At 44.5% G+C, this 12,936-nt stretch overlaps 1 protein-coding gene across 2 annotated transcripts in view; it reads right to left on the bottom strand.

Moving 5' to 3' along the window:
- GSN (gelsolin) overlaps positions 1-12,936 on the bottom strand; it is a 69,819-nt gene that overhangs the window by 4,199 nt on the left and 52,684 nt on the right. For both annotated transcript variants that reach the window (XM_053373933.1, XM_053373932.1), the window contains exons 6-13: positions 11,016-11,105; positions 9,957-10,089; positions 8,068-8,156; positions 6,312-6,527; positions 4,747-4,880; positions 3,100-3,190; positions 1,682-1,852; positions 395-569 (exon numbers count right to left, since the gene is read on the bottom strand). In XM_053373933.1, coding sequence (XP_053229908.1) covers positions 395-569; positions 1,682-1,852; positions 3,100-3,190; positions 4,747-4,880; positions 6,312-6,527; positions 8,068-8,156; positions 9,957-10,089; positions 11,016-11,105 — 1,099 coding nt within the window. The remainder of the gene's footprint in view (positions 1-394; positions 570-1,681; positions 1,853-3,099; positions 3,191-4,746; positions 4,881-6,311; positions 6,528-8,067; positions 8,157-9,956; positions 10,090-11,015; positions 11,106-12,936) is intronic.

The following is a 12,936-nucleotide window of genomic DNA, read 5'->3' as shown; positions in this document are numbered from 1 at the left end:
GGTGATGGTACTAGGACAGTGATACACAATCCTGCTTTCAGGACTGTTTACACCTGCAAGACTTTAGGGGTGAACATGCTGCTTTGTTTCCAGTTGATGCACACCCATAACCTCCTGCAAAAATCCTGATTTATTTTTTCCTACCACAAGTATTCCCAGGTAGTTTTTGGCTGCATTTTTGTTGCATTGTAGCACAAGAATGGCCCTCCAAAGAGCAATAATGCTCTAACATTAGGCATAGCTGTCAATTTCTCCCTTTTCTTGCGAGGAATCCTATTCGGAATAAGGGAATTTCCCTTAAAAAAAGGGAAAAGTTGACAGCTATGACATTAGGGAAAGCATCACAGAACAACTAATAAAGCATTCTGATGTGTGGATGGTCCACACTTCAAACCTGGTTCTCCGCCTTCAGCAACCTCGGTTGCACGTGCTCCCAAGACCTTCAGTAGCTCTCCGGCCCCCGACTTCTCGGCCTCGCTGGCTCCTTTGCCAACCCACAGGTAAGCAGCAGAGGGGGTTTTCAACACAAAGGCATCGTTGGAATTGAGCTCCTTAGCAGCCGCATCCACCTGTGAAGGGACAAATGTAAGCCTGCCATCAGCGCTGCCAGCACAGACACTTTTTAGCCACCCAGTGGCTTCCCCAACATTACAGAACTTACAGGTGCCAATTGGACTTTCCTTTTCAACAAGGCAGAGGCCATTTGGAAAAACAGAACACTGACTCCCTGAGGAACATTGGGCAACCAGGAATTAGGAGTGACAGGAGGTTTGGGGTGTGAGAGTGGAATTACAGTGGTACCTCTGGATACGAATAGGATCTGTTCCAGATCCCCGTTCGCATCCTGAAGCGAATGCAACCCGTGTCTGCGGGTTGTGATTTGCCGCTTCCGTGTGTGACGTCATTTTGACCGTCTGCGCATGCATGAGCGGTGAAACCCGGAAGTAACGCACTCCGTTACTTCCAGGTTGCCGCGGAGCGCAACCCAAAAGCACTCAACCTGAAGCATATTTAACCTGAGGTATGACTGTATTCCAGAACGTAAGTGAAGGTAGTCACAAAATTCCATTGGAATAATTTAGCTATAGGCAATATAACGCCCGAATGCTCTTCCTTATATTTCCACAAGTAAAATAGACTTAGCTTTGAGAAATTAAAGCTGAACATTTGGGCACACACTTGGTGTGTCAAGTATCCCAAAAATGGAAGTCACTGTGGTTCATTTTTCCAGCAGAAACCAAAGGCTGCCTGCTCATTTTTCAAACTCCATCTTGTCAGCACTGCCATTCGCTCCAATTAAAAACCATGTATATTCTTCACAATTTTTTTTAATTGCACACACATACTTGCACAGAACTCACACTCTAGTTTTGTAGTCTTTTGTGAGCAACAGCTCTTGTGCATTCTTATTTTGCTCAGATTGCAAATAGTGTAAACCAGTTTCCCCGGGCTGAACACACACCTGTTCCAAGAACAGCAGTTTGGATTTAGGTGGCTACCTGCTTTGCAACAGGATTCCACATCAATGGAACCCCAAATTTTATTTCAGATAGATTTTGACAGCAACACTAGTTAAGAAAGCAGCTGGTGACAAAAGAACAACTGACCATGAGAAGGCCCCAAAAGTAAGGCCTTGCTATGAAGCCTGTCCATGATCAACAGGTATCAACAGGTCACTTACCTCCACAGCTCTGGTAGTGCCAGATGTGCTAGACCGGACTTGGAAGAGCCTTGTGGACGCAGGACTTGTCTGACCTCCCTCTCTGGAGGTGCCACCTTGGTACACGATCAGAGGTTTCCCACCGAACAAGCTCATGAGGTGAGGCGGTTCTTTGCCCTGGACCACTCGTTTCTATCACAAAAGAGGCCATGGTCACTCCACAGAGGAAGAAAACACCTGAGGGCTCAAGCTCTGTCATGCATCAACCTACCATCAGAATGCCTGCGATGTGCAGCTACCATGGAAACAGACCAGAGGATCCACGGAGCATACAAAACTATTGAGGGCGGTGAATCAGCAGGAGGAGTTAAAAGCTAGCAAATCATCTGCCATTTAACCAAACAGCCAGCTAACTGGACATTAAGGGCCCTCCAGACATTCTCCTGATTGTGCCTTCATGTTTATTTGTGCTTGCGATGGTATCTGGGGAGTTACACGTGACTCCGCTTTCAGTACTATTTGCACCTGTGAAGCTTTCGGGGCAGACATACTGATTCATTTAATCATTATGTGCCCCATAACTTTATGCGGGAATCTTGTAACTTTTTATACCACAAATATTCTGGTTTATTTTTTCTCCTGCTTTTGTTGCACAACAGTGCCCCTCCAGATGATAATGTGGAAATCTTGGGGAAGCATTGAAAAATAACTGAAAAAGTGGAACAATGTAAGGACGGTCCAGTATAAATCCACCACTTATCCACTTTCTTTATGTCAATTATATATTGCATAATACACCCACAAAAAAACCACTGTTCTAGAGGACCCCCATCTCTTTTCTGTTTCTTGTGATCTCTCTAAACACTTTTGCCATATAATTTAATTATTGTCCATTTTCCTGATCTGGGCAGACAAATTTTATTGAAATATCTGCTCAACATTCAGGTTTCATCTTATAGGGTTGCCATATTTCAAAAAGTGAAAAATCAGACACAAAACCTTTAGCTTTTAGCTACTTTTAAGAAAAATTGGCAAAAATGACACCTCCAACATGGGTTGCCATACGTCTGGATTTTCCTGGACATTTGGCCGATTTTCGCCTGGACACTGCTTCCATCTGTGATATTCCAGGTATGTCCAAGAAATTGCAGGTGTATGGCAACCTTTCATTTTATATTGTTAGCACTCTCATTTGCTCCAATTAAAAGTTCTGGATTTTTTCACATATGTGTACTTTGCACAGCATGAAAGCAGTCTTAAAAGTAGTCCTGTAGTCTTAAAACCTGAATGATCACAGGTGCATAGTCTCATCATCTCTCGGAGCATGCTACAGCTCTGGCATTTAACAGATCTGTTTCGTTTCTTGTCCCCTTATTTCAGCTCAATCTAACTGAACCCATCTTTAGTTAAGCCACATGGGCTGGCCCAGATGGCAATACCTGCACTGCAGTGCCTCCCAGCTCCTCATCCAGTTGGACAGTAAGGAAAGCAGAGGTTGCGACTTCATCTTGGGTGGAATCAGCGCCCTGCCTGAAAAAACAAAGGGCAAAAATATGAGTGTACACAGCATAATTGGGGAACCTTTTTCCTCTCAAGGGGTAATCCTTTGGGGATTGCATGCAGCTCTTGTAGCTCTGTGAAGGGAATAGACGTCTTCTAACCACTCTCAGTACCCTTAAAGAACAACAGTTCTCAGAACTCTTTGGGGAAAGTCATGGCTATTCAAGTGGTACTCTATAATTATGGTGTGGATGTGGATCTAGAAATCGGTCCTTTAGCACTGTGGCACTGGCTCTATAGAACCAGCTCTGAATCGAACGGACAACCACCTAGCATTTTTGCTTTTAGTTGAGGATTAAAAAATTACCATTTAAAAATGGCTTTTTCTGAAAGCGACTTGGTCATTTTATAATTTAAACACTATTTGTGTAATTTGATGCTTTCAACAACTTTTTGTTAAGGTTATGTATACATTTATTTGTTTTTGCTATATATGTAGGGTTTTTTTAAAAAAAATATTCCTCTTTTACACCGCTTTGGAAACATTTGTTGGAAACCAGTTCGGAGCTTTTTAGTTTAGAGAAAACGGGAGTAAGCAGTGACACAATAGACGTTATATAAAATAAAGTTTTTCTCCTTCTCTCAAAACACCAGAAACTTGTGAACATCTAATGAAGCTTAATGTTGGAAGTTTCAGGAAATATAAAAGAAAGTACTTCTCTGCACAATGATAAAGTTCAGCTGTGGAACTTGTTGCCACTGTGATGGCTATCAACTTGGATGGCTTTAAAAAATGATGTGGAATAAGTCTATCAATGGCTACTAGCCATGATGGTTGTTTTGTGCCTCCATGGGCAGAGGTTATATGCTTCTGAATACTGGTTTCTGGAAGCTGGAGAAGAAGAGAGGACTCTTGTGCTCAGGTCCTGCTTGCAGGTTTCCTGATAGGGCACCTGGTTGGCCAATGTGAGAACAGGATGCTGGACCAAATGGGCTTTGACTTAATCCTGCAGGCTCTTCTTACGTTGTTATGGGTTAGGTAAAGGTAAAGGGACCCCTGACCATTAGTTCCAGTTGTGACCGACTCTGGGGTTGCGGCGCTCATCTTGCTTTATTGGCTAAGGGAGCCGGTGTACAGCTTCCGGGTCATGTGGCCAGCGTGACTAAGCCGCTTCTGGCAAACCAGAGCAGCACATGGAAACGCCGTTTACCTTCCCGCTGGAGCGGTACCTATTTATCTACTTGCACTTGACCTGCTTTCGAACTGCTAGGTTGGCAGGAGCAGGGACTGAGCAAAGGGAGCTCATCCCGTCGCAGGGATTTGAACCACTGACCTTCTGATCAGCAAGTCCTAGGCTCTGTGGTTTAACCCACAGTGCCACCCACGTCCCTTGTTATGTTAGAAAACCTTAAATCAGGTGTGGGGAACCTCTGGTCCTCCAGATGTTACTGAGCTTTAACTCCCATCAACCTTAGACATCGGCCATGCTAGCTGTGGCTGATGGGAGTTGTAGTTCAGCAACATCTGAGGGCAAAAGTTGTCTTAAATTAAAAAAAAAATACTAATAAGAAAAAAGTTATCATACCAAGTGTAGATGATTTTGCCTTGTTTTCCACCATGTCTGTAATCATACAGGATGATATAGCTGTCCCCACCATAGAATTGTCCGTAATTTGAGGGACTCACTGGGACTTTGGCAGAACCTTCTATTCTCCAGATCTGAAGGGGGGGAGAGAAGAGAAATGGCATCCAAATCAGATAAATGGCAAACAGGAGACCATTGGTGGAATGAGTTCCAGCTTCTTGAAATAATAAATGAAGACATACAGGTTATGTAAGTGAAAGGAGTAGGGAAAGCGAGAGACAGGTGTATGGACAGGTGTATTTGCACCACACATTTGAAGTGCATTTATAGCAATTTCAACAGTCATGGCTTCCCCCATCCCAAAATAATCTTGGGGCCTGGAGTTTACTCCTCACAGAGATACTAATTATGGTTTCCGGGATTCTTTAAGGGAAGCCATGCGCTTTTAATGTATGTTGTGGCTATGACTTAAGTCCTCTAATGCTTTGAAAGTTGCCAACTTTGAGGGATGGGTCAAATGGCAAACTCATGGCTTTAAAAGGAGATGAGGCAGATTAAGGGAGAAAAAAGGCTATTGATGGCTACTTATCAGAAATGGCAGTGATCTGCCTCCAGGATCAAGGCTGGCCCATTAGGGCAAATGGGGCAGTGCCCCACCAGTCACAGTCTCCTCTCAGCCAGCCTCCACCTGCCTGGTTTTCAACTTACTAGTCCAGGGGGTGGCCCTGCTTCCTGCTTCCTTGTCCTTAGTTCCAGTGCTGCCTTGTAGAACTTAGCAGGGAGGATGATGAAGGCAATGCTCAAATGAGGAGGCTCTGCCTATCACTGGCTCTGGTGCCACCTACTGTGCCACCTACTCCCTGCCTTCTGTCCTCCCAGTCCCAAAGGACTCCAGCTACCACTGAAGACAGCATGTCTAGGAATTGCAGTGGGTGGAGATCAGCAACAGGAGAGGCCAATGGAGACATCTTTAGGATAGGTGGCTATATTTACACATATATACAACCTGAGCACAGGATGAAGGGGGCCACAGATTTAACACCCCAACAGATCTCGATTGCCTCTTAGGTTTCCAGCGAAGCCCCCAGTCACAGTTTAGGTTCAGAACAGAGCAAAACATTGCTCTCTGTCTCCACTTCCAACATTAGCGAAAACTCACTCACACAACTCGTCACTTAAGACAGCCTTCCTTGGTCAGTTTCTTCTTCCTCCTAGGATGAACATGGCCTCCAGCCAGGTGAGACGGGAAAAGGCCAACCCGTTTATCTCTATGGCATCCTCTTCAAGACTTCACAGCACTTAACTGGCCAGCCAAAGCCATTAACTTAACTTATGTATTCTACCCCATATACACAACATCACAGATTTGGAAGGGACCTAAGATATCATTCACACTGACCCCCCAAATCATAACCATACTCTCTCTTGTTGTACTCACTGACTGCAGTACAATACATACTCAGCTTTTGTCTTTTTTGCTCAGAGTCCTGAGCTGCCAAATGCTGGACAGATCCTTTTGCCTAATAGAGTGACGGTTTTGCATAACCACCCTCTCCCCCACTTACCTGTTTGTTTCCAGTGCCATCATCTTCCATGCCATGCTGGGCTGCCATTGTTGGGGAGGTGTGTAGTGTGGCAGCATCAAAAGGAATGTTCTCAATCTTGGCCACGTGAGAATTGATGTAGCCCACACCCATGCCTTCTGTCTGGTCCCTGTCACGCCAATTCTTGAAGAATTGCTTGAAGAGAGGAGTCTCGCCACCGTCTGGAAGGACTTGGATCTGAAACAAAGAAATTATCCTGAGATGGAATGGTCTCAGCTGAAGCCAAACTGGGACAGAATTGTATTTATTTAGTGTTCTTTTTTTAAAAAAAAAAAAGCTTTGTCATCACAATTTATTCTTGACACCAGGCCTCAGTGCAGTTCTCTAGCTATTGAGCCACATTGGCTCAATTTAGACAGCATGGCAAACCGTTGTTTGAGGTTCCAGATGTACCCAAAGCAAACCATGGTTTAACCCTGCTAGCCTTCTTTTGTATTCTGTCGTCTCAATCCTTAGGTTCTTAACGTCACTCCCTTTACTTACCAGCAATCTATGTGGTGATCAAACTATGACAATGTAAACATCACCGCAAACCAGGGTTAGCATAAAAGCTATTGAAAGTCAAATTCAAACCATAGTTTCACATTCTGGCTTACTGGACAGTCACAATCCATGATTTGTCAACTGAAGAAATTAACCAAAACTCAACAAACCTTCCTTAAGCATGGTTTGAGAGCCAACCATCCCATTTCAGCCCTCCCACATATTGCTTTGAATTGAACCTTGTGTGTTTTCTGCAACATCTCTTTTCTCCACTTACCTTCCATGCATCCTAATCTCATTCCTTAACTTGGGTGGGGAACTACAACTCCCAGCATCTCTGCCCACTGACTATGCTGACTATTGGCGGGGGTGGTGTGTCCCATTTTGTCACTTGAGGTAAAATGGAAAGTGCCACCCTGCTCTGCTGCATCATGTGCCCCATCACCTCTTCTGCTGGCACTGCTGTTGTGCCCCCCCCCCAGCGCTGCCTCTGTGCCACTTCCACTGCTGATTTCCATCACAATCTCACAAGATTTTGTCAAAATCCTGTGAGATGACTCGCACTCTTTGAGATCTCATGAGATTTTAGTAAGATAGAAAAAATTTAAGGACTATTTACAGAAATATTGTAAAATTAAGGAATGCTGAATGATGTTGGATTGAAATTGAGTGGTTTCTAGCTGTAATGATATAAAGGAACATGGATGAAAAAAAGGGTTTGGATAGAAAATAAGGTGATATTATAAGCTGTAATGCTTTAAGTTAAGGATTTGCTGAACAAATAATCTGAAATGGAATACAAGAAGGGGAGGTATGAGGAGGTCAGAGAAATTTGTTATTGAAAAGTATGTTTTATGAACTAGATGTTTGTTTGTTTTTAATTTTTTTGGTTTTTTTTGTTTGTATAAAAAATTGAAAACTTTAATAAATATCTTTTTTTAAAAAAGAGAGAGATTTTAGTAAGATCTTGTGAGATATCACTGGAAATCGGCATTGCTGCTGGTGCCACTTCTCCGCCACTGACTGGGGCGGTGGCGAATGGGGTGCCTGTAGGAGTTCCGCCTCAGGGGCTTCTGCTGCCTGAGGCAGTTGCTTCACCCCACCTCAAGGGTGAGCCAGCCCTGGCTATTGGAGCTTATGTGAGCTGAAATCCAACAACACCTGTAGGACCACAGGTTCCTCATCCCTGCTGTAACAGAAGGAAGTCTATGGATAACTTTTCTTGTATCCTCACCTGTGTGTGTCGGGGATAACCCATCTTGGTGATGAATTCTGCGGCGGTTTTCAAGGCAGCCTTCCTTTCCTCAGCATTGGCATTTTTACCTTTAATAGATATATTAAAAGAGAATATAAAATTTGCTACCAGATGGAGTGATTTTTAAAGGGGAAGGGTCTTAGAAGTCCTTCAAGTGGACATTTTGTGCTTCAGGCACAAATTCAAGTATGTGAGACAGAACATATTTCTGAGGCAAAAAAAATCAATCATAGGAGGCAGAATGTATTTCTGATGTCAAAGAAATAAACAACTATCTGACGTTTAGAAGACATCTTAAGGCAGCCCTGTTTAGGGAAGGTTTTGACGACTGATGTTTTAATGTATTTTTAATCTTTTTTTGGAAGCCACCCTGAGTGGCTGGGGAAACCCAGTCAGATGGACGGGGTATAAATCATAAATCATTATTATTATTATTATTATTATTATTATTATTATTATTATTATTGATAAAATTTAAATACATGAAGACATTTTGAGGCCTGCAGCAAAAAATATGTGTGTGCATGCACACACAGCATAGTGGGAAAATTTATAAGCAACAAATGAAATAACTATTTGCCATCTTTTAATTATACCTTCAAATCTTGTCTAGTGGCAAACCCTTATGCTGTTCCACACACCCTCACCAATTTCTCCCCTCAAGTTAGATGTGACAATACATTTAAATTTGCTGCCAAAAATGGCATTTAGTATGAGTTTCTTCAAAAAGAAAAGTGGGATAATTTTTTCTAATAAACTGAACAAATAAACAAACAAACAGGACCCTCCACAATCCCTCAATGTAACATCAAGTTAGAGAAGTGCATAAAGTAATATTATCAGGTGGTGTGCTTCTTGGTACACCAGGAACTTTTGGCCCTCCAGATGTTTGACTCCAACCTCCATCAGCCATGCCCACTGAGACTGATGGGAGCTGAAGATCAATGACATCTGGAAGGCCACAGGTTCCCCAAATCTGTTGTATACTCATTCTTTTGTTTACAGTGTGTGTTTATGTGTATTTAATGCCGCCTATCAACTCCTATAAGGGACACGGGTGGCGCTGTGGGTAAATGCCTCAGCACCTAGGACTTGCCGATCGCATGGTCAGCGGTTCGAATCCCCGCGGTGGGGTGCGCTCCTGTCGTTCGGTCCCAGCGCCTGCCAACCTAGCAGTTCAAAAGCACTTCTGGGTGCAAGTAGATAAATAGGGACCGCTTACTAGCGGGAAGGTAAACGGCGTTCCATGTGCTGCGCTGGCTCGCCAGATGCAGCTTGTCACGCTGGCCACGTGACCCGGAAGTGTCTCCGGACAGCGCTGGCTCCAGGCCTATAGAGTGAGATGAGCGCACAACCCTAGAGTGTGGCAAAACTGGCCAGTACGGGCAGGGGTACTTTACCTTTACTTATCAACTCCTATAGAAAATTCAAACCCCCTACAACAAAACAATAAGGCACACCCTCCATAGAACTTGAGAACCCACCCCTGATTCCCCAGCCGCATGTATTTCACTAGCACACACAGAGACCATACATTTAAAGCACAATGATGGCACTTTAAATATTCATGGTCTCCCCTCAAAGCAGCCGCTGTTTGTTAAGGGTGTTGAGAGTTGTTAGACAACACCTATTCTCCTCAGAGAGCTACAATTTCTGGGAAGAGGAGTTGGTTCTTAAACAAACTCTGGGAATTGTAGCTCTCTGAGGAGAATAGGGATCACCTAACAGCTCTTAACAAACTACAGCTCCCAACACGCTTTGGGAAGCCACAACACTTTAAAGTGTTATAACAGCACTTTTAAGTGTGTGGTGTGAACATGGCCTGTGTCAGCCATATGACTTTTGTAGCTCTCTCTCTCTCCTTTTACCTTTCCAGACAAAGATTTTGCCATCAGTGCCATGGTCAAGAATGAAGCAATCATCCGAGCTCAGGGCTGATTGAGAGAATGGATTCTCATCAGCCACCAGAGAGACCGCCATATTCCCTGCGCCGTTGGATACCTGTAACAGTACAGCAGAACAGATTGTTATTATTGGGGTGTGTCCAGCATTAGTCCTACTCAGAGCAGACCAACCATAATTAATGGGCATGACTAACTTAGGTCCGTTAATTGAAATGGGTCTACTCAGATTGAAATTCAGTTTGATACAAACCTATTATTGTATTAATGACATGTTGCAAAATACATCCACCCATTAAAAAAACCCAAAAGCAGTCTGAAGGGGCCTTCCAGCCACAGCTACCATATTTCATCTCCACTGTCCTCTCTCACAAATACTGCCACTTCTCTCCTTTTCACGGCTCAAATCTCCTCCTCCACAAATGTGTTGGCTTAACCCCAGTCAGCCAACCCTGATTAAAACAAAGCTTAAGTACATTTAGCTCTCAGCACCCTGAACAAACTACATTTCCCAGGATTCATTGTGGGGAGCAATGACTGTTAAAAGTGATAGTGCTTTAAACGTACGGTGTAAATGTGGCCTTCTAGTCTCCTGGAAGAATGCACGTCCAGCTGTCTGGAACCCTAAACAACTAAATGGCACAGTATAAACTCTCACACACACCCCCAACACTTCTGTTAGGGGATGAGGATATTCTGCAACATTTTGCTGCAGGTTCCACTTATCTTAATATTTTTGCTTATGCAGTACTCCATTGGACAGGTTTCTATTGCAAAAGCAAAACGAAAAAATAAAATAAAATGTAAGTTCAGCTTATCGGGTGGGTTGGCATTCATGGTGTTGACACTGTTCCCTCCATGCACTCTAGCCAAAGCCAATCATTGACAGGCAAAGCTGAAACAGCTCTTTGTTCTCCCTGGGAGATAAAAAAAACACCCCCAAATACTTCTTTGAGCACTGTCTCTCTCCACTGTTCCATAGGGCTCCCTCCCTCTGGCTCACTGGCCATCTGGATCTTGTTATACCTTGTACAGCTTAGCCAGCCTCCGGTTGGTTGCATCAGCTGCACCGTCATCAGTAGTGCCTGCTGGCAGGGTGGGCTTGGGTCCCAGGACCTGAAAAGCAAACACGCAAAAAATTATTAATAATAATATATAAAAGTTTCTAGAGGAGTGCAGGCTCTCTGCTCGCCAGATGCTTTAACTGAAGAAATAAACAGGATCCCACATGGAAAAATAATCATTTACTCTCTTTTTTTTAACCCTGATTTATGCCTGTTGCACAAGAGGATAGTTATGGAAAATGGAGAGGGCAGGAAGGCGAAGCCAAATTCAAAACCTTATGGAAATCGACCAGTGCAAAGGCTAATTTTAGGGCATGGCTTTGACAGGGAAGGCTGGTGCATTAAGGCAAATGGGGCATTGCCCTACCAACTGAAGTCTGCCCTCAGCCAGCACCCTGCCTACCGGCCTTCATGTTAGCAAACAGTCCAGGGAGTGGTACTGGTTGCAAGCTCCCTCCTAAAGTCGCAATGTTGCCCTAGTACAGGCATGTCCAACCAGTAGATGGCGATCTACCGGTAGATCCCTGGTTGATCCTGGTAGGTCGTTGGGACCCCTATCGATTTTGGGATTAAAGCAGTTTGAAAGCACGCCAAAGTGCAATTAGATAAATAGGTACCGCTCCGGTGGGAAGGTGAACGGCGTTTCCGTGCGCTGCTCTGGTTCGCCAGAAGCAGCTTTGTCATGCTGGCCACATGACCTGGAAGCTGTACGCTGCCTCCCTCGGCCAGTAAAGCGAGATGAGCACCGCAACCCCAGAGTCATCTGCAACTGGACCTAATGGTCAGGGGTCCCTTTACCTTTACCAAAAGTTAACAAATAAAAGCTGAAGAACTCTGGGCAACCCTACCCCAAAAAAGCTCAACAAACAACTCTGGGCTCAACAAGTCTGGGCAATCCACCCACCCCACGCACGCTCCTCCTCCCTCCAATAAGAATGGGTAGATCACTGTCAGTTTTTTTATACTGGGAGTAGATCGCAGTCTCTTGGGAGTTGGACGTGCCTGCCCTAGTGGAAATCAGCAGGGAGGAGGATGGGGGCACAGGTGCATTTACTCCAACATCCTGTTCTCACAGTGGCCAACCAGATGCCCATGGGATGTCCACAAGCAAGATTGTTTACCTCCCTCCTCTCTGGTGATCCGGAAACTACAACTAATCCAGAATGCGGCAGCTAGACTGGTGACTGGGGGTGGCCGCCGGGACCACATAACACCGGTCTTGAAAGACCTACATTGGCTCCAAGGACGTTTCTGAGCACAATTCAAAGTGTTGATGCTGACCTTTAAAGTCCTAAGCAGCCTCGGTCCAGTATATCTGAAGGAGCATCTCTACCCCCATCGTTCTGCCTAGACACTGAGGTCCAGCCCCAAGGGCCTTCTGGCGGTTCCCTTGCTGCGAGAAGCCATGTTACAGGGAACCAGGCAGAGGGCCTTCTCGGTAGTGGCACCCGCCCTGTGGAACACCCTCCCACCAGATGTCAAAGAGAAGAACAACTACCAGACTTTTAGAAGACATCTGAAGGCAGCCCTGTTTAGGGAAGCTTTTAATGTTCAATAGATTATTGTATTTTAATATTCTGTTAGAAGCCACCCAGAGTGGCTGGGGAAACCCAGCCAGATGGGTAGGGCATAAATAATAAATTGTTGTTGTTGTTATAAAAATTCAGAATTCAAACCTCTCCTACAGTATCCTGGTGCAGTTTTACTGAATGTGCAAGGGGTTGGTGGGAGGAGGCAGGTCTTACACACTCAGCATCAACTGGGCTCTGAACCTTTCATGTTTCGATTAACAAAAACATGCTGAAACAGTACCTGTGTGCACATAGCAACACTGCCCCATTTTCTCACACCCACCACATTTGGTGAAGAGCACTGAAATTCAG

Source organism: Podarcis raffonei, chromosome Z (genome assembly GCF_027172205.1).
Source record: "Podarcis raffonei isolate rPodRaf1 chromosome Z, rPodRaf1.pri, whole genome shotgun sequence".
NCBI classification, from domain to species: Eukaryota; Metazoa; Chordata; class Lepidosauria; order Squamata; family Lacertidae; genus Podarcis; species Podarcis raffonei.
The sequence above is the reverse complement of the archived record's forward strand: the minus strand, read 5'-3'. Positions and strand labels throughout refer to the sequence as shown.